Here is a 22,301-nt window from a genome sequence, read left to right on the forward strand (position 1 = left end):
CCTCTCTTCTGTGGGGTGACGAGCAGTACTGTTTACTTTAGCCACATTTAGCCGCGAAACTTGCTAACTAGCACATTATTTGGAAAGGCGATTTGCAAAGCTTCATAAAAAAAACCTTATACTCACTTCTGTAGGTGAGGCTGGATCACAAATGATTCGCACCAACATAGATGCATTTAGGCAGATCGGGAGGAGCATTCCCTTCAAAAGCTAAAGTAATTCACTGCATCTTCAGCGGCTCAGATGTCGGGAGTAAATGACGACTGCTATATTCATTACTACATCCAAGAACAGAACACCTCAATCGCTATGGAGACATTCTTGTCTATGTCCCTGCTCCAGTGAAACAATGGCGGTCGGACTGTTCACAGCTCACTCAGGGCGGGTCTAAGGTAAGACGGGCGTGTCAATCAACAATTGTGGGAGGGGCCTTGGTCTGTGTGACGTCACACAGACAAGAAGCTGAGAACGGCTTGATTTGAAAAATTGGATATTATTTTTAGGGATTAAATAAAAACCACTGGGTGCATTTTTATCATTATAGGGTGGATGTGTACACACACTGCCAACACACATTTATGTTCAAACAAAATGTAAACGTGAATTTTGCATCCAATGACCCCTTTAAGCCCAGAGTTTCCGAGTTGGGGGCGTGTCAGTGAAAAAACGTGTCGGATGCAATGGACGCAGCCAAAGACTTGATATGCAGCGTCTGTACTGACAGTAAATTTGTTGAAATGAATCAAATGACATTTTTTTGCTATGTACAATAAAACTATATGTTACAGATGCAAAATATATTATTGTATAATTACTATAGAATATATAGTGATTCCGTTTACATCACCTTGATAAATTTAATAAAAACAGAAAAAAAGCTAAAACACTATGATGCACATTTTTTATTCATCATTTTGTAGATGTAGAGTAAAAAAAACGTTGCATTTTATGTAGAAAAGTGAAATCTTGTTCTTGTTGTTTTCTTGTTCTTTTATTCATCATTTTGTAGATGTAGTGTTAAAAAATCGTTGCATTTTATGTAGAAAAGTGAAATCTTGTTCTGACCAAAAGTGACTTAAACGCATCTAATGTCGTAATTACGACTTGTCAACTCGTAAGTATGAACATCCCAGGAGGACTTGAATGCAGCATAAGAACCGCTGCTTTAGAATATTTATTTTGAAACTTGTGAATCCATTAGAATCATTAGAAGACAGAATCGCGATGTAAATATGAATAGATTTTTTCGTGCACCCCTAGTTTTGACGGCATGGCAACAACTCTTCCTCTTCTCTAAAGCAGCGGAACATGGCCCCGCCCCCTTTGTTGCATGTTCCCGGGGGTGGGGTTTATGTCAATTTCAGGGTTTGTGATGTCACCAACCCAGGAAGTAGCTCGTTGTTGTCCCTACCAGTCGTAAGTGTAGGCATTAAACTGCCATAATATTAAAAGACAATATCTCAGTTTGCATTGAACTTTCAGTGTCGTAACTTTGCAGATATTGTTTATGCTCAAACAGCAACATTACACACTAACTAAAGTTAAAAAAGTGAAATCACAACCACCCCTTTAACTGACTTGGTGTTATGCGGTGATAATTAAGTGTTCCCTGAATTTTTTGAGCAGTGTATTACAATTCTAAATAACTAACTTCTATTTCTTTTCATTTTAAAATATACTTTATTCCAGTGATGCCAAAATCTTCATTGCCATATGATCCTTCAGAAATCATTATAATATTTTCTGATTATACACAACTTTCGTTTTCTGTTCCGTTTTCTAAGCTGCATGAATGACTTGCTCAGAAATATGCATGATTATGAAATCACAACCATGATCCCATTAACATATACATCAACATGTATTCAGTATTCATCTTTAGAAGTCTTGGTCAATAAGTCTTGCACGGCAGTTACAGTGAGTCCATTAAACACTGTATTCCATTATGTAAGAATGTTGAAAGGGCTTTTGAGACAGTCTATGCACAAATTGGTTTGCTGCTGTGATGACAGTGCAGTCATTACGCATCCATTAGCAGGAAAATAAACATGCTTTGTTTTGGCGGTGTGTGTATGGTGAACTGGATGACGGTGTAAGAGTAAATTAGGATGGAGAGAGAGGCCATGCTCTGTCAGATTGGGAGGGGGGTGTCATTGTTATGAGGTTACACACTTCAGACACTCTATTACAGTGACATTAAGGAACAGCGAGCAGCTTGGACCCCCTAACACACGCAGTTATTGCTGCAATGTACACACCAACAGAGCCAAACATAAAATTGATTTTCACTCAGGTTGGAGACCAATAAGTTGTGTATTGACTAAAGCAAGAGGAACCCATTAGAAAGGGTCTAATTTCACAATTAGAGTGCTGATATAGACACTAGCAATAGTTCTCCACTGGACTCAACTTCAACTAGACACAGATTAAAGTCAACCTGAAATGCCATTTGCTAACCATTTTACTTCCAGAATGTGATATATTTCAGAGTGAGACGATTAAAATGACAAAAATACAGGGTGTGACTTGATTTTATCATTCTATGATGATTCTAATACAATTATTAAATTTATTTATTTTTAAGGGGGTATAAAGTAAAAATGTCAGGGTGGTACAATGTAATGAACAAAAAGTCCTATTAAAATGATAAAATTCTTGAAAAGACAATGTTATTAAGTAGTTTGGTTCTTATATTTTAGTATTATTTCTTTATGATTTAATAACAGTTCCTTGAACAAAACTGTTTCGATGTTTATAATCTATTAAAAAAAAATGTATTTAAAAATCTTAAGTCCACCAAATTAAAGTAATGTGAGGTGACCAGAAATGATGCAACCAACGCGCAGAAAACAAACAAAAACAAGAAATTACACAAAAGAAGAACATGCAGACCCTCATGACTATGTGTCAAAGTCAGCCAATTTCGTAAAATATCAGATTTTACCTTTTCATTACAAGGCTAGGTTAGTTCAGGTTGTACAATGTCATGCGTTATGACTCTCCAAAAACGTACTTCATGTACAAAAAAAAAATCCCTTTTTCCCTTCAAATATCAAGAATTATATAGGACTGCTATCGTCAAACTGGCACTTTTGAGGAGACTTTTTATGCAGAACAAGGAGCTGTTTATATGTATACATATTGGGGGTCTCTAGATTGGCCTAGAGTCTGTGGGGTGTCTGGGTCTGTAAAACCCCTGCTTTACAACATGTGGTCTGGGGTGCTTCTATTAGATCGCCTCGGACCCTGATAGGTTCTTCTCCTGTCTGATAAAGATGATAGATGTAGATGATATTGCCCCTGAAATCCACCTGAGGTCAATTATACTGGCAGGTGGTGCTGATGATGTGGAGACTGATAGTATTCATAAAGTCCACAAATAGCAATTGAATTCCACAGTGTTCCTATAACCTCTGAGTGTCCATGTGCATCTCATTTTCAGGCATCTCCCATAGAGGCTTGATATTCACTTTATTCCAGTATGAATTCCCCAGATCACTATAGCAGCGGTTCTCAAACTTTTCCATGCTATGACCTGCCTAGGGAGGTATCATAAAGGTCTAATCCATCACTTTTAGACATTTTAGAGTGAAATATGAATTTGAAATACATTTTCTCACTATCATACTATTACACTGGATAGGCCTTCTTATCAGTTTCATTACTGTAAGGCAGATAAACAGAATAAGGATCTGGTGAAGGAGTCTTTTTGAATGATTCATTAAAAGAACAGTTTCGTAAGAGAAGTTTGTCCATAAATTGGACTACATTGGTCACGCTGTGTGTTAATTTTTGCATGCAGCCCTCGAGGAGTTCGTGTGGTGTGTAACATGAGAAACAATTATAATTAAAGGTACGCCTACCAACAAACATTTGAGAACTCTCTATATTTCATATTTGGACACGAACATCACCATTCTTTCCACAGCCAAATTTATTCAGCCAATCCACAGTTTGAAAAGTGCTGCAAATACTCTTAGTAATCCACTCTACCAAGAGTTGTCACTCTTCAAAATGTTCTCTTTTTTTTCCCCACAGAACAAAACACATCATACAGTATGGAATGTCACGGTGATAACAGAAGTCACTTTTGATACGTGCTAAATGACAAGACACCAAATAACAAGACAGCTGTCACTATGAGTGTACTATATCTTATATAGTGTACTCATGAATTATTTATATTGCCATTGGCGAGAAGATAAACCTGCCCATTAAATCATACTCACAGATGTGTTGTGCAGCTGGAGTTGGGTGTCGTGGGGTCCGTCAGATGTAGTGTAACAGGAGGAGAATGCTGGGCTGACAGGAGGAAGCCAACCGATAGGATACACAGACTCAAAACAGTACCTGTACAGAAATAATCAAAAATCCATATGTATAAAAACAAGATATATTTTGGCATATCTCAAAATGTTCAGAATAGCATTTCAAATAACGAAAAAGTAGTGGAAACATGGGCAAGTTATCAGACAGGGAAGTTGCAACAAGGATTATATTTGTCTAACCAGTTTTTGAGTCCAAGGTACAATTTAAGTATATCTTTCGCATAGTGGTAATATGTTTTTGCTTTCATTTTAAACTATTTCATTACGATATCTGTTGGATACAGTTGAACAACTGTTTCATGTTTGTATATTACAAACATATGAACTAGCCCCAGTCTCTCTTAACTAGTGAGTTAAAAAGGCACCCAAATGTTACCCAGAATACATTTTGAATGTGCTGGAATATATTCTGCTTCTTCAAGTATGTAAGAATCTTACCAAAGATGCTTCCCAACGTAAGTCTGCGTCTGCCCACCCTTTCAACCAACCAAACGCCCAGCAAAGTAAACAGAAAATTTGTGAACGCTGTTACAGTCACTAGCCAGATGGCCAACTTGTCATCACGTACTCCAGACATCTGCAGAATGGTGGCGCTGTAGTACCTATAAACAGAGTGCAAAGGAAACATATATATATATTATATAACTTCCTGGTGCTTTTCAAGTCCTTTTTTGTAGGTTACATGTCAGGTTACTTTTTATGGATATATTCCGTTCTGACTGAAAAGCAAGGATACAACCACATTGCATTCTCGGTATTATTCCTTACAAATAATAAGAGCATGTTAGTATGTATTTTTGGACATAGCCAGACACTTTAGTTACTGCTTCATCTCTGACTGAGCCATCCAATCAGTGCTACTTCGCCCACATACCATCCAATGAGATTGTGGCCTTGCAACTCAACTCTTTCTGGCTGATGTCATCTCAACTTTTTCAATTAAAACTGCCTCCATTTTGTATCAAGCATACTTACAACTAATTGCCTTTCATTGTGATTTACAGGGCTTTGAATGCATCAAATAATCATTTTCTGTGGGCAGTGAGCAGGGGTCTAAATGATTTTTTTTTTCACTCTAGCTATTAATCGTAAATCAGCAGGAGTTGTACTTTAAATCCTTCTTTACTATTAAAAACATACAATATACTGGCATTCTATACAGTAATTAAGCATGTACTCAGAAACACAGACTCACACTCGTCTGTGACATCAGAACTTGAACGCCGCATAATGGATGTGAGGTTAAGCGAGAGAGCGACACTCGAGCAAAAGTGTTTTTCTCCACACAAAAGAGTGAATCAGGAAAACATTCATTAACCCAAAGTAAAATGCCATCTTCCTGCTCTCTCTCTCTCTCTCTCTCTCTCTCTCTCACTCACATTCATAAGGGATTTGCATTATTATATGCTGCCATAGTCTTGAATGCCGGCTTATACAGAATTAACTCATCCAAGGATTACAATTCTTTCACTTACTCACCTTCATGTCATTCCAAACTTACATGATTTTCTTTCAGAATTTTCACCCTGCTCTTTTCCATATAACACAAAGTGAATGTTGACCAGTGGGCTGGTCAAGCTCCAAAAAAATAGTGATTGCAAATTAGTTTTGATCTCAATCATTCATGAGATGTCAAATTCTAATATGTGCATATTTAAATCACATTAATGAGATTTGACAGCAACAGTGGATGGGAAATTTGTGATGGGAAAAAGTGAATATCAAATTCACACATACATTTCAATCTAATTTTCAAGACTCAGAATATATTGTACAAGTTATGGGCTACTGATGGGATACTTTTTTTTTCCCTGCATAGTTCAGCTTGACAGCATTTGCCTCAATTTACTTTTACTGTAAGGGGAAAATTTGGACAACAATGATGTGTTTAAAGACCGAAACATACTCTGTGCAAGCATGGATCAGCTGGATTTCATAGGTCACTGGCTGCATCCGAAATCTGATACTTTAATATTATATAGAAGGTGAAAATAAGTTTGTGAAAAGAGTAGTATGATCAAATACACAGTGTTCATAAAACAGTTGGTGAAAAGTACCTGGATGACTTACAACTTGATGATTCTGATGTGCACATGTGATGGACATTTTACTAAAAGTTTTTACTACAAAAATTTTTGCTGCAAATAAAAGTAATGTTGCAATTCACTTTGTAACTGGTTCATGGCTTATAATGCTTTAACAAAGACTTTTTAAAATCTCTATGGGGGAAAAAAAAAATGAATGGAAAAATACTTCTGAAACCAGCTAACTTAATACAGTATATCGTGCCTGCGTTTCATTTCAGACATCTCGACAACTTATTGTTACCTGATCCATTTATTTAATGCACGAATTAAATTAAGGATTAATGCAAGAATGCATGCTAAGTATGTACAACAAAACCGAATACACTGGATACAGCTGATGAATTCCACAGAAATCGTGTGGTTTTTCAGTACAAGTAATCTCAGTGGAAAGTCTGGATGTCCAGTGTTACTTCTGCTATTACTGAAGAGAATTTAACAAGAGATACAGAGATTTTGTGATAAAAAAAGAAAAGAAACAATGCTTTCAATCTACCCGCTGAGACACTCTCTCAGTGTGTAAAAAGGACACGCTCTGCTCAGAGAGTGCTGATAAGAAGAGCTGCTGTGAGATCACACATTTGGGGTCTCTATTGTTTGGTCTACTGTGGCAGTTTTAAACTAGAAACAATGTTTAATTAGGCAGAAATCCAGGACAGACGGTGTCTGTGTTCAAATTCAACAAAGAGACTTAAAAACTGCCAGATTTGCAGTGGTTTCCTGTAGGAATGGTTACTAAACATTGCTTTTTATATTTTGTGACAGCTGAAATCTGACATGTGAAGTGTGAAAAAGTGAATGAGTACTCTGTTTTCTATGTTTGGTTGCCCCAACAAATGTAACCATATCTGCCATAACCAACACGTACTAAAGTAAAACCATATGAAAAATTGCATCCACACCGTAAGTGGTTCTAAGTAGCATTTGGCATATTTATTAGCATGACTCCCAGAAAAGGTGGTTCGGTCGTCTTGTTTAAGCTGGTCTCCCAGTTTGGTCAAGTTGACAGTTACCTCAAACCTCTTCAAAACCAGTAATATAGACGAGCCTGCAAGTTTTTCTTGTCTCGCTTGTGTTATCACCAGTGCTGGGTAGTAACTGTGTGATTACATGTAATCTGGATTACATAATCAGACTCCAAAAATTAAGTACTTGTAATTAGAGTATTACATTTTAAAATGCTCATGATCAGATTACAGTTACTTTTTTATGGGTTACATAATTACAAATTGTTCACAGAATGGCAGTAAATGATAATTTATTGATTCTGCCTAATTCCTTTTATTTCTTTTTTACATTTTCCTCTCTAAACATCCTGTTGTGTCATTGCATTTAGCTTTGACTGCAGGTAAACAAATATAATATTTATATTTTTAGTGTTCAAGTAACAAGTAAAAATAATTTATTTTTATTTTACTTTTTTATGATTTTATTTATTATTAATGTAAAATAATGTAAGGATTACTGCATTGTATGATGTTGATATATTAAAAATAAATAAATACATTTAATATATTTTCTTTCTCTTTGCCTTTTTATAAGTTAGATAAAAAGTAATCTAAAAAGTAGTCTGAATACATTACCTAAAATTAGTAACCTAGATTACATTACTAACTACAATTTTCATCATGTCATTTATAACCAGCTCTGGTTATCACATTTCTAAACCATTTACCATATGAATCTGCTTCTTATCAACTCACAAACCCACTACAGGTCTTACTTTAAGCCAAGTTTGGGAAACCCTGGTGTAATGTAAGGATTACTGCATTGTATGATGTTGATATATTAAAAATAAATAAATACATTTAATATATTTTCTTTCTCTTTGCCTTTTTATAAATTAGATTAAAAGTAATCTAAAAAGTAGTCTGAATACATTACCTAAAATTAGTAACCTAGATTACATTACTAACTACAATTTTCATCATGTCATTTATAACCAGCTCTGGTTATCACATTTCTAAACCATTTACCATATGAATCTTGTGAAAACCAGTCACATTTCATATCAAAGAAAAAAACAAACAAACACCCACACTGACAAATACATTGCTGTCAATTGTTCACAATGCGTTTTCCTTCTTCATGCATTATTGACACCAATGTCAACATTTTTTTTCTACTGTAAATTGTTAAAAAAAAAAAAACTCTATTTTGACCCCCAGCCAGCATCTATCAGATTGAGAAATTACATCGCTCTAATTATTTAGCCATTCAACACATGAATCAGCTGTGAGACATTGAGCATTTAACCAACTTATTAAAAAAGGTCATTTTGGCAGCTAATGCAAATTTAAACTGAATTAATTCCCACTTTCATGAAGACTGGAATACCGTTGTGCTTTACGTAGACTTTCACACATCCATTGTTTGTGCCTGCAGACCCAGGCCTCTCAGAGGAGAGTATCACGTTTGCCTAGTTCTCTGTTCACAGTATTCCCTTGTGTGTACGTGTTTAAAAGTGCTCTGTCTTGATCCTTAAAAGCATCCTGGCTCCATTCCATTGAGTTGATGAAAACTGGAAGCCTTTGGTTGCCCTCATCAAGGGTCTTGGAAAAAAAAAACTCATTCCCTAATTGTCTCTTCTATTGGCCACAAACATGCTGGATAAAAACCCTGATAAAAGAAGAAACGGGGTACAGTACCATAGTACAATGATAGAGAGATGCGGTATTGTTTGTGGTAAAAGTGGTGTCAAAGGTCAGGAAATGAGAAGAATGAAGCCTAAGCCACTGATGAGTGTTCACTACAGGGGTAGAAAATAGATGTGTCTTATTCCTTGCACACCATGGCAATTGCTTTCTTTCCCTGTTTCATAATACAGTGGTTCTGGCAGAGGGTCAGCGACCCCTGTGGATTTCTTCAGATAATCTCAGCTGCAGATCTACAGGTCTTCAAGCGGCTAACACCACTTTCTGCCACTGAGTAATGTTAGTATCAATAAATGCAAGATAAGGACACCAAATATCATATGCATTTGTACCCTGTATTTAAATTACAAGTAAAATTGTAAAAAAAAAAAATTATTTAGCTCCGCCCATTCCCATAAAGCACCATGAACGACATAATAAAGTTGGTTTACCTACTATAAAAACATTGATCACGAATCATTTTAACAAGATCAGTCCATCACGACCAGCTAAATTACCAGCTGTCTAGTTATCAACCAAAATAGAAAACCGTTTCTTGACTTTTATAGCTTACGTAAGCTGGATTGTTGATGCCGATAGTTAAAAGATTCTCAGTGAAGCTGAAAAATAGAAAAACAAGACAGATTGACACAAGTAAAATTGTAAAAAAAAAATATTATTTAGCTCCGCCCATTCCCATAAAGCACCATGAACGACATTAATAAAGTTGGTTTACCTACTATAAAAACATTGATCACGAATCATGATCATTTTAACAAGATCAGTCCATCACGACCAGCTAAATTACCAGCTGTCTAGTTATCAACCAAAATAGAAAACCGTTTCTTGACTTTTATAGCTTACGTAAGCTGGATTGTTGATGCCGATAGTTAAAAGATTCTCAGTGAAGCTGAAAAATAGAAAAACAAGACAGATTGACCTTCAGAATTATGCAAGCACTAACGCAGTCATGGCTTTGAGTTATCTACAGTGCTGTTAACCTTCCCACAAAGGCCTCGGCACACAAATGACCACGAATGAAAGATTTTGTTAAACACAAAATGGCAAAAGCCGTGGACTCATGCCAAGGTGTGAGATGGATTCTCTGAAAATAGAAACTGTTTGAAGAGCACTCGCACATAACCCTGCATGGCAAATTCACCCCAGACTTCTCGATGTGAGTCAAGGAATCAACAGAGATGTCAGATGGTGAGCAAGGGATGGGGGAAGGGCTCTGATGGGGATAGAAGAGGTAATTGCTGAGTGTTTGGATGAGATAAAGACTGGTGTGGTCGATGTCTAGACTGGATCTCATTTGAAAGGGCCACGTCAAGAGGATTCACAATTTTTTGATCTTTTGAGAAAAATCTTGACTCGCTAGGAAAACCTACAGTCACTTTTAGAACTCAAGACTTCTTGTTGCAGATCTGAAACTAAGCTGGAACATGGACATCTTTCTGATGTCAGAAAGATGAACACATTTCAACACAGATGTGGATGAAACATCATACTAAAATATTCTGAAAGTGACAAATTTTTTACTTGTCTGAGTCTTTTTTTTTTGTGAATCAACATACAGAGCAACCAAGTCTGATTCCTGATTAATGACTCTTATGAGCCACTTCTTTCACTTTTACATGTATTAATTTAGCAGATGTTTTCACCCAAACTGACTTACAAATTTCTAGTGAATTGCAAACACTTAAAAATCCTTTACTAAACCGAATATCATTAATTTTGCCCTGTATGCCTCAGTGAGCCAAAAACTTATTTGTCAGGGGTGCGGTGTATAATGAGCGCACAAAGAAGAAGATGAACGTATAACAGTCTGTAATTAATCCGCACAGAAGGCAGGCAGGTAACACACGCACAATTCAACTTTAACTTTAACACTGGACGAGGGAACACAGGAACAGACTAGAACTAAATTCATTGGCAAATGAGGATAATTAACGAAACACACCTGAACCAAATGATACAATCAGACGGAAACAGAAACTAGGTCAAACAGAGCACATGGGGGAAGAAAACACAACAAACAGTCCTTGGGTCTGACAGTTCATCCCCTACCGGAAGGCGCAACCTGGCGCCGCAGGAACAACAAAGGGAGAGACGGAGGGGGACTTAGGAGGACGACACAAGGAGTGGAGAAGGGATGGTGACAGGGAACGGCAAAGGGCTGGCAGGAAGGCAGGCAGACAAGGCTTCTGAGAGAGGTACAAAGAGGTTCCGGCGGAGGACGGACACCCAGGAGGAGGACGACACCCAAAATCCAGTGTGAATCCGATGGAGGGAGGAGCCAGGGAGAAGCCTGGAGGGAGCAGGAGGAGCCAGGCGGGACCCAGGCCACAGCCATGATGGCGGCCCACAGAGGAGCCGACGGAGGAAGGAGCCATGGTGGAGGAAGGGCCGACGACTCCATGGGGCCTACCGAAGGCGGCGGAGCAGGTGGAGGTGGATCCCGAGGCAGAGACGGAGAGCTGTTGAGCCAGGGCGACGGGAAGGATCCCGAGGGCCAAGGCGGAGAAGATGGCTCCGGTGACCGAGGCGGAGGCGGGAAAGCGACAGAGGACCAAGGTAGAGCCGGAGGGAAGGAGGAGCCTGACAGAGCCTGAGGGACGAGGTGTAGCCGGAGGAGTGGAGTCCAGAGGCGGTGGATGGTCGATGACTGACCAAGGCGGAGCTGGTGGACTGACGGGCCACGGTGGAGAGGAGGGAGCTAGGAGCCATGGTGTAGCCGCTGGGTCAAAGGGCCGAGGCGGAGTCCGGGACTCAGAGGCTGGAGGCGGAGACAAGGGATCCTCCAGCCACGACGCCGATGGAGACTGGCAGACCTGCGGCGATCCCACCGCACAGATGGTGGGCTGAGGGTGAGCAGCGGGACTGCCAGGAGACAGCGGTGGTGATGGTGAGGACTGATATAGAGGAGGTGGGAGAGGGAAGCTGGGCGGGAGTTCAGAATGTTCAGGGGGCTTAGGAACGGTGAGCACTGGCCACACACACCACAAGGCAATTCCCAGCACCGGGAGCGCCAACGATAGGGAAACGACCTCCGTGGTCGTTTCTGGACAGACAGACAGTTCAGGGCAGACAGATAGTTCAGGGCAGGCAGATGATTCACAAACGGCCTCCATGGCCGAAACAGGACTGACAGAGTCCTGTTTCTGTTCTATTCAATAATAGAATAAAGACCAAAGATTACCTGTTAGATTTACCGAAAACAAATTATATCTTATGTTTAACCACTACAGAGACATCAGAGCAAATGTCAGAAGGACTAGCCGAGTTGAGGCTGCTCTCGTCAGGAAACATGAGCACTGAGCGCCCGCTGATCGTGTGGAGCTCACATCTCCGAAATTGGCGAAACACATTTTCAAATAGGCGCTGTCTTTATAAATAAACCGCAGACTTGAGTTTTAAACAACTACATTCTCGCCTGAAATACTTTTAAAACTATATTTCATGACACAATAACAGTAATATTTTTTTAAAAAGTATTCGAATAAATGGTGGTTGAAATACAATGCTGCGTGAACTCAATCAATCAGCATGTTCAGCGCCCAAGTCCCACCCCCGAAAGTTCCAGACCTTTGAAAAGGCTTTTGAAAACAAGTTGTTATTGAAGAATGAGCAATATAGACTATACTGCAAAATCTAAAAGTGAATGTTGTATGAACAATAAATGTTGTACAAAAACGTTAGCCAATCATGACAGAGGTAATTTAGATATATAAGTCTTAAAGGTACAGTAGCAAAAAAAGTCAAACTAAGTCAAAGTGAATCAAAACTAAATTGACTGTTTTGGCACAGAACAAAACCTTCAAATGCAACAAAATATATATGACTCATTTAAGAAGATTCGTAAGAGGAGTCATTAAATGTCTTACAATGTCCATTCTTATTTGTGAGATAAATATAATTTCCAATGTTAGCAAAGAGTGAATGCAGGATCATTTCTGATCCTAACAGTTTGAGGTACGCAGATGCCAAACACAAAAACAATATGTTATTCATTCAAGTCTTGTTTAAGTAACTAGAATTCATTTTATAAGAATTCATCAGTGTTAAAACCCCCTACTATTCTGGAAATATGGAAGTGTACACAGGTGCCAGATACTAGACACTCTCAAATACAAAATGTTCTCTCGTAAGAGACTCCCGCTGGTCGGCAGACTGCCTCATTCACTCTAGCCGAAGGTACAAACACCTCACACTGACATTTAAGTTATGAGGCTTTCTCAAAGGTCTTACTGCTGCCACACTCCACTGAGAGAAAAGTGAGAGTTCAACAGCCATTTGTCTTTCTCACACACACTACAGCCTCAAAGGTAGCATTATAATGACTGAAAGCTCAACAACACTGACACTGGGTCGTGATTTCACAGAAAGTCACGATGACTAGCTTTTGTATGTGTGTGATTAATTACGCAGTGGGTATAAATGCACATCACCAGAAGGTTGGTGTCAGTCTTGTTTTAGAGCAACAACTATACCATTTACTGTACAATATATACGTACTACATACAACTATAACTGAACTGACTTCATAAATATTCAGGGATCATACCCGTAGTCCTGTGGGAAAGGTTTTGACAGTTTGTCAAAGGTTTTAGATCAGGGGTTCTCAACTCTGGCCCTCGAGGTCCACTTTCCTGCAGAGTTTAGCTCCAACCTTGATTAAACTCTCCTGCCAAGAAGTTTCTAATAATCCTGAAGACTTTGATTAGCTTGTTCAGGTGTGTTTGATTAGGTTTGGAGCTATACTCTGCAGGAAAGTGGGCCTCGAGGGCCAGAGTTGAGAACCCCTGTTTTAGATCCACTCACTGACTTGTTGCTCCCATCAATTTTGTTATCTGGGTGCTTCCCAAATGCTGTGCTACACCATAGACAAGACCAGCTCTTTCGAATTTGAGTCCAGGCCATGATCTGAGTAGGAGTCAGAGTTAAGACCAAAACCAGAAGAGGGTAGAGTCTGAGTCAAGACAGAGACCCGATGAGGGTCAAGTTTGAGTCAAAGCAAGTCCAAATGCTCCCGAGTCAAGCTCGAGAACGACTTGAGAGTTAACATGGTCTCGAGTACTACAACACCGCTCTACACTGTTGGCAATAAAGAGTTTCCTAAAAATGTCTTGTGAATTGTGATAAAACTGGCTGGTGTTTTGGATGTGACTTCCTTTGACTTCCTTGTTGGCATTTCCTGGAGGCCTCATTTACTAGCATACAAAACAAAATACAAAATAATGTAAGTTTTTTTAATGTTTACATATAGTTGGTGATGGACTATATGAACCCCTCTAGGGTTTTAAGGTGGTTTATATACAGTCCATCAACAATCTATGATATTAGTGTTTATGATCGAGTTATTTCTAATTCACTGCAAAACATATTTTCTTACTTAGTATGTTTGTCTTGTTTTCCTTTACAAATATCAAGATAAATTTACTTTAGAAAGCAAAATGACTTAAGATATTAAATCTTTTTTTCCTGAAAAATGATTTTTTTCTTAAAATGAGAGTTTGTGTCATGGTACTCTTGTGAACATGTCTTACAATGTCTTACAAAGACTGGCACGGAAGAGAATAAATTGTTGAATAAAGTCGTTATTTTAGTTTTCTTTGCGCACAAAAAGTATTCTCATAGCTTCATAAAATTAAGGCTGAACCACTGACATCACATAATATTTTAATGATGTCTTTATTACCTTTCTGGGCCTTGAACATGGTAGTTCCCTTGCTGTCTATGCAGGGTCAGAAAGCTCTCAGATTTCATCAAAAATATCTTAATTTTTGTTCCGAAGATGAATGAAGGTCTTACCGGTTTGGAACGACATGAGGGTAATTAATGACAGAATTTTTATTTTTGGGTGAGCTATCCCTTTAATGAGGCACACAGTATATCATGACAAGAGACAAATAGGTTATATTTTTAAACCTTAAGAATGTTATATTTAAAATTTTCATATTCCTTTTTCTTAAAAAAAGTACTCAAGATCTCAGACTTTTGGACGTTCTTAGTTTTGTTTTGTTTTTTTTCTCTTCAAAATAGCAGCCCTGAATATCAATGAGCATTTTGAAAGGATTTTTCATATGGACTGCCTCATAGAGCAACATATTGCTTGTGCTTTGTTTGGTTAAATCTCAGACACAATCCATCTTCATGATAAATGTGATGTAACAGGAGTGAAGGGACGTAATGGAGAACAGGCTGAGAGCATTGGGGGGACTGTGGACTCGCACTCAGCACTGAAGCCAATGAGAAATGTGTGTGAGAGAGAGAAAAACAGAGGGAGACGCTAAGAGATAGACAGACAAAGAGGTAGAGAGAGAAGCACTCCCATGGGGACTAACCTATTTCACTAATGAAAGGAATGAACATTGTTTCGTGCTCAGATGGTATACAGCATTATATACACACACTGATCTGCACCCAACAACACACGCAAACGACATGCACAACCAAATATGAAAGCCATTCATCTGACCAAAGTATTAAGGCTGTTGATGCAAACGGCAGCAAAAATGTTGCATGATGGGAATCAAATTGCTCGCAAAGCCTAAAACTTATATTAGATATGAGTAAAGTCTGGTCCACATTGCACGTAATGCTGCCTTTAAATCATGTTCGGATAATTTTATGCATTTTATGTATGAATTTTATGTAGACAAGATAAGTGCACATGAATGTCACAATAAGTGTTTGCAAATGTTTGCTGAAACTATGGATTTGGGAACTGCAGAATCGTTGAACTATGTTGGTAATTATTGAACTATTATTGAACTTGCGACCATAGTTGGGTAACAATGCTTTTGGGAATCGCACCCCAGAACTTGCAGTTTCCAGAAAGCTCTCGCCATTTTTGTTTGCAATATGCATCAGATGGTCAGTGAACAGACAGTGGGAGGTCCATGGCTGGTAAGCATGAATCATGCACAACTCCATACGGATCAAAAATCACAGAACACCAAAGACCGGTGGTGCCAGTACTGTCACAAAGCCAATGAACAAGTCATAGTGTGCCAGAAAGAACAAAAACAGACCAACAATGTATCACTCGAACCAATCAGTATTGCAGATGACCGCTAGCGCCTCTAATTAGCATCCGTCTTTATTAAAACACAGAGATTCCAGATTGTTCTGCCTGTTTTGGCAACAGGGATTAATCTAATCATTTTATCCAGGCACAGATGAGGCTCAGTTGCTACGCACGCATACACATACAGGATGCCATCTCAAAAAACCCACGACCACCCAACATCAGCAAAACTGATCACAACCCTTGAGACTCGTTTAAATGCTAGCATTTCTGTGTTAGCGTGTAACGACGATGATTTATACTAAATGAGACATTAATGAATGATTCAGGCATGTGAATAATGGCTTTGGAGTGGGGTGAGGGGAGGGAAATCTGTTTGCAGGAAAGCAGGCATGTTCAATGTCTGATTGGAAGGAAGCATTAGCACAAGCTAATTACACCAGTGCTTCAGCCTACACAGGGGTCTCATCCATCAGGAGGGGCAGCTGATCACTGATAAAACAAATCTATTTTCCTTGTGTCCAGGTATATTAGGGCGGTGAAGACACTGACTTTTTCATTCAAAAATTAGCAGTTCATTTGTGGTGTTATAATTGCTGTGTATATTTACAGTTGTGGTCAAAATTTTACATACACTTTGCAGTATCTGTGAAATGTTAATTATTTTACCAAAATGCATGTTATTTTTTTATTTAGTACTGACCTGAATAAGATATTTCACATAAAAGACGTTTACATATATTCCACTAGAGAAAATAATAAATTGATTTATAAAAATGACCCTGTTCAAAAGTTTAAATATGCTTGATTCTTAATACTGTGTTGTTATCTGGATGATCCACAGCTGTTTTATTAACTAATTAATTCATTCATTCATTCATTCATGAGTCCCTTGTTGGTCCTGAACAGTTAAACTGCCCACTGTTCTTCAGAAACAAATCCTTCAGGTCCCACAAATGATTTGGTTTTCCAGCATCTTTTGTGTATTTGAACCCTTTCCAACAATGATTTTGAGATCCATCTTTTCACACTGAGGACAACTGAGCTACTACTAGCTATTACAAAAAGTGCAAACACTCATTGATGCTCCAGAAGAAAACACAATGCATTAAGTGCCTTTAGGAGAAAACCATCAGTAATTTTTAAAATGTTTTAAAGAAGTATTTTTAGCTCATCTAGGCTGCATTTATTTGATCATAAATACAGTAAACAGTATTATTGTAGGGCCGCAAAACGATTAATTGCGATAAATCACATTCAAAATAAAAGTTTATGTTTACATACTATATGTGTGTCTATACATGTATATATTAAGGACAATTATGTTAGATTTATATATAAAATATTTATATATAATATAAATTATATACAAGTATAAATATATATGTATATATATATATAGTATATAAATAATTTTTAAAAAAAAATATATACATATGTGTGTGTATTTATATATACATAATAAATATACACAGTACACACACAAATAGTATGTAAACAAACTTTATTTTGAATTATTTTGCATTATTTTGATTGTGATTTATCGCGATTAATCATTTTGCAGCCCTATATTATTGTGAAATATAATTTATTCCTTTGATGGTAAGGCTACATTTTCACCAGCCATTACAACAATCTTCAGTGTCTCATGATCCTTCAGAAATCATATTAATATGCTGATTTAATATCAATGTTGGAAAGAAATATGCCCATAGATATAATAGTAATACGCCATCTGAAATTGTCAAGAGGCTACTTTTAGTTACATACACTAACAACATCAAAAAGATCTCGCGCTTTTGTAAAATAAAGAAAACAAACAGGACATGCTTTCTGCCGTCTCTGTCTGCGTGCACTGAAGCGCTGCACAAAACTTAAGCACGGCAAAACTCAACGTATAGTCTATCTGCCTCACAGATATGAGAGATATATCTACAGAAAGCTTGAACTTTCTACTTTCAAATGAACCAAATTCTCTCTGTTTACGTAATCCGTATGAAAGCTGCATTTCTCTCTAACAGTGCATTCACTGTATTGCAGACGACACACTGACTGAGAAAACACTAGTTTATTAATAAATAATTAAAATATCTCCTTGATATATAGTAATTACTTTTGCCAGTGCTTTGATTAGGCTATACATTAAAGCCTCATTATGGTTTAGTTCCCCACCGCCAGTATATATTAAATTAATATAAAAGTGCAATTAGTCAACAGAAAAAAATCATGTTATAGGACAATGAGCTTTTGCTGGTGCACATGCTGTAACTACAGTGTTACAAAGACTAGGCCTACATGCTTGTCTGAACCAAATCAATATTTCCGACCAACATAAAATGGGCACACATCCCCCCAGACAATGCATCTTGCTGAGGTTAAGCTTGACAGACATTACATCCCACAACAAGACTTCCTGTGTACAAAGGACTGACATCTGACAGTGCAGAACGATTGAGGAGTAGGGGATTGTGGGTAAATACGAAATTGCACATCAGGTTAAACCTCACAAATACTTCATATATGTGTGTATGATTGTACCTGTCAATTTTTACTGCTCTACTGTCTGTCTAAACCTGCTCTAAACAGATTGATTGACAACGACAGAAGGATAAGAATGAAGGTGTTTGATTGATCGAGAATGTCATTTTATGACCCATCTGTCATGACCTGTCATCTTCCAAAATGACAGCTGAGAAAAAGTAAACACACAGTCACACACACACAATTTTCTCCTCTCCCTCCCATAAACAGTTCTCATTTTGCTACGCTCGCCTTCAGTGGACTGATTCGTTACAATTATATAGATTTATTTACAAAAAAAAAATAAAAATGACAAAACACAACAAAATTACAAAGGCTTTAACTAAAATTACAAATTAAATGAAAACAGAAAAAAAAATCTAATTAAAATTATTAACAGAAAAGATATTAGAAATAAAACTGTTTTGAAGTTCCAAGGTATCATTGCATGTGAATAAGGTAATCCCAGAATGCACTGCAACACGTTTAAAAAAAGATTGAAGATAGTTTGAGAAAAATGCTTTTATATCAATTAAAAGTAAAACTATTCTCATTAAAAAATGAATTAATTTTCTGAAAATAAAACTATTATTTTACCCAATATTTGTAAGTGCTATTTGTTTTTATGTTTATTAAAGTATTACACTGCTAGCTTAGCAACATGCTAATATCAAACTCTTTAAGGGTAAATTGTCTCTTTTGCACAATTTTTGAGGAGTACAATTTGTGGGGAGTTTGGAATTGCTGTCTTTGTAGAGTCTTCCAAATCAGTCACTAGTTGTTCCATTTAAATAAGGATGCTTCCTTAAATGTAGTTACCCTTCCTCAACGCTGCGTCCTGGTGGACACTTTGGGGAATGCAGCCAGCATGACCAGTGCCTGAAGCTTGTGTAAAACAACTCCAATCCTATTGGTCCAAGTGACCTGTGACTTCATAGGCGGGTACCCAAAAATACATAAGGGCACCTGCTGAATACGTCACCAACTTTTGTTGTCTTCAGAGCCGTCTGTTTGCCAACGTGTGTGAAACATCATTCTGGTGAGTCGAGCAGCGCTTTGAGGAATGTGTGCCTCCATGTTTGGATTCTAACTCTTGAGGGCATATTCTAATCTTTGCGTCTTTGTCTCAGCGATCACGCGCTCTTTGTGATGAGTCACATTGATACGCTCCGCTAGCGCTTCCCGTGGGATGCGGGGCAAAGCGTTTGTGTCTGCAAACCCTTTACAATCGGGTTGCCAGATGCCGCGGTTATTGCTCACGTTGCTATGAAAGTGTGAGCACGATGAAGTCATTTTTGCTCAGGGCATGCGAGATCGTGGGCGGAGCTTTGTTTAGGAATCTGCTCTTTGAAGATAGCTGTGTTCCAGCTCGGAGACTGCTCCCCCTTGTGGGGTCTTTAAGTAGTGGTCTCCCTGAGTCCTTGCCTAGACTGTCTCCCCTGTTCGGGTTTTAAGTAGATGGCCCACTTCATGGTCTGGGCAGACTTCAGCCCTATCTGATGGAAATGCTATTTGAGGATAGCTGTGTCCGGCCACCTAGTGTTATGGCCGTTGCTTGCATCAGGCTTTGATCTGGACTAATGGGTTTTTATGTGTTCGCTCTTTAGCGAATCATTTACTATGGTCTGGATCTTCCTATTGTGAGCCTCTGGTCAATATATCAGTGCTCGCTAGCCTACTGTGGGACTGACACTGATTGGGGACCTCCTTAGTATAGCCATCTAAGGGTGGTTACATTTCGGCCATTGTTATGGCAGGATGGGCTTACTTGAATACAGCCCCCTGAAGCTAGCTGTGTGTTAACTTGTCCTTTCCTGGAAGCGTAGCTATCTGAGGATAGCTATGTGCTAGCTCGGTGATTGCTCCCCTGCTTAAGGTTTTTAAGTAACGGTCTCCTTGAGCCCTGCCTAGATAGTGCTGTCTCACCTTATAGGGTTTATAATTAGACAGCCCACTGCTGGTGGTCTTGGCAGTTGCAGTGGTCCCCTTTCCTGGAGCCTAGCTATCTGAGGATAGCCATGGGCTAACTCGGTGATTGCTCTCCTGCCTAGGGTTTTTAAGTAGCGGTCTCCTTGAGCCCTTACCTAGACAATGCTGTCTCCCCTCTCTGGGTTGTAAGTAGACAGCCCACTCTCTGTGGTCTGGGTAGTTTCAGTTGGTCCCCCTCTGGTAGCCCTTCCTACACATATAGCTATCTGAGGATATCTATGTGCTAGCTCAGTGACTGCTCCCCTTCCTAGGGTCTTTAAGTAGTGGTCTACTTGAGCCCTTGCCTAGATAACGCTATCTCCCCTGCTAGGGTTGTAAGTAGATAGCCCACACTTTGTGGTCTGGGCAGCCTCATAGGAGGGTTTACCTGGTTATCTAGGCTAGCTGTGCGGGACTAGCTGTTGATAACTCGGTGATTGCTCCCCTTCTTAGGGTTTTTAAGTAGCGGTCTCCTTGAGCTCTTACCTAGACAGTGCTGTCTCCCCTACTAGGGTTGCAAGTAGACAGCCCACTCTTGTGGTCTGGGTAGTCTCAGTCGGTCCACTTCTGGTAGCCTTCCTAGGTACATGGCTATCTGAGGATATATACAGTATGTGCTAGCTTAGGGACTGCTCCCCTTCTTAGAGTTTTTAAGTAGCGGTCTCCCTGAGCCCTTGCATAGACAGTGCTATCTCCCCTGCTAGGGTCGTAAGTAGATAGCCCACTCTCTGTGGTCTGGGCTGCTTCAGGAAGGTTTACCTGGTTTTTAGTTTTGGTCCCGTCGGGTAGCCCCTTCCTAGGTATATACTTATCTGAGGATAGCTATGTGACTGCTCCCCTTCTTAGGGTTTTTAAGTAGCGGTCTCCCTGAGCCCTGGCTTAGACAATGATATCTCCCCTGCGGGGTTTTAAGTAGATCCCCTTGGTCTGGGCAGCCCTTTAGGAAGGTCCTTTGTCATAAGACCCTTTGGATATAGCTATCTGCGGATAGCTGTGTCCTAGCTGAGATTGTTGGTAGCAATCTTTGAGACTAGGCTTCCAGCCTCTTAGTGGTCTTATGTATTCTGGCTACTATTGCTCACATAGCATAGCTGTCTGAGGATGGTTGTGTTCCTAGCTTGTTTAGGGTGTTCCCACTTATCTGGAATCGGGCTCCCTGTTTCTACCAATTTATGTGAGTGGCCCAAGGCGTCAGTGGCTTGGCCCCTTTCTGAGGAAAGGTTTGGTGTATGTCTGTCATCTCCTGAGTTCCCCAGAAGGGGAACGTCTCAGGTTACCCATGTAAACATGGTTCCCAGAGAGGGAACGAGACGCTGCGTCCACTTGCCATACCTTCGGCCTGCCTGTTTACATCTCCTTAGAGGTCTACACGGGCTTTAAACTGAAGCCCGAATCCGGCCCGAACCCGAAATCTCCCCCCACAACGAATAGCCAATTTAAAAAAATGCTGTATTTCACGATTGCATGCAATGGTCAGTAAACAAATACATGTAAAGAAAGAGAATCATTAAGGCTCGGCCAGTTCACAAGGCAAAAGAAAAAACATTAATTTAAGTTTAGCTATAAACCCGAGCCTGACCCGAACCCGAAGCTATTCATTAAACATTAACCTGAACCCGACCCCCGAAAGTATTTCGGGACCCGTCGGGCTCGGGTCGGGTAGCAGACCTCTAGTTTGCAGATATTTAAAGGGGTCCTATTATGCTTTTTCACTTTTTAAATTTTAGTCAGTGTG

The 22,301-nt window shown here is 39.0% G+C and overlaps 1 protein-coding gene across 1 annotated transcript in view; it reads right to left on the reverse strand.

The window, feature by feature from the left end:
* The window catches only part of LOC107726844 (proton myo-inositol cotransporter-like), a 30,230-nt gene that overhangs the window by 7,081 nt on the left and 848 nt on the right, over window positions 1-22,301 (reverse strand). Inside the window, exons 2-3 of the mRNA XM_016536546.1 lie at window positions 4,767-4,930; window positions 4,230-4,350 (exon numbers count right to left, since the gene is read on the reverse strand). Of these exons, the coding sequence (XP_016392032.1) occupies window positions 4,230-4,350; window positions 4,767-4,930 (285 nt within the window). The remainder of the gene's footprint in view (window positions 1-4,229; window positions 4,351-4,766; window positions 4,931-22,301) is intronic.

The sequence above is a fragment of the Sinocyclocheilus rhinocerous genome, unplaced genomic scaffold, assembly GCF_001515625.1.
Source record: "Sinocyclocheilus rhinocerous isolate Xijiao unplaced genomic scaffold, SAMN03320098_v1.1 scaffold155, whole genome shotgun sequence".
Lineage (NCBI taxonomy): Eukaryota > Metazoa > Chordata > Actinopteri > Cypriniformes > Cyprinidae > Sinocyclocheilus > Sinocyclocheilus rhinocerous.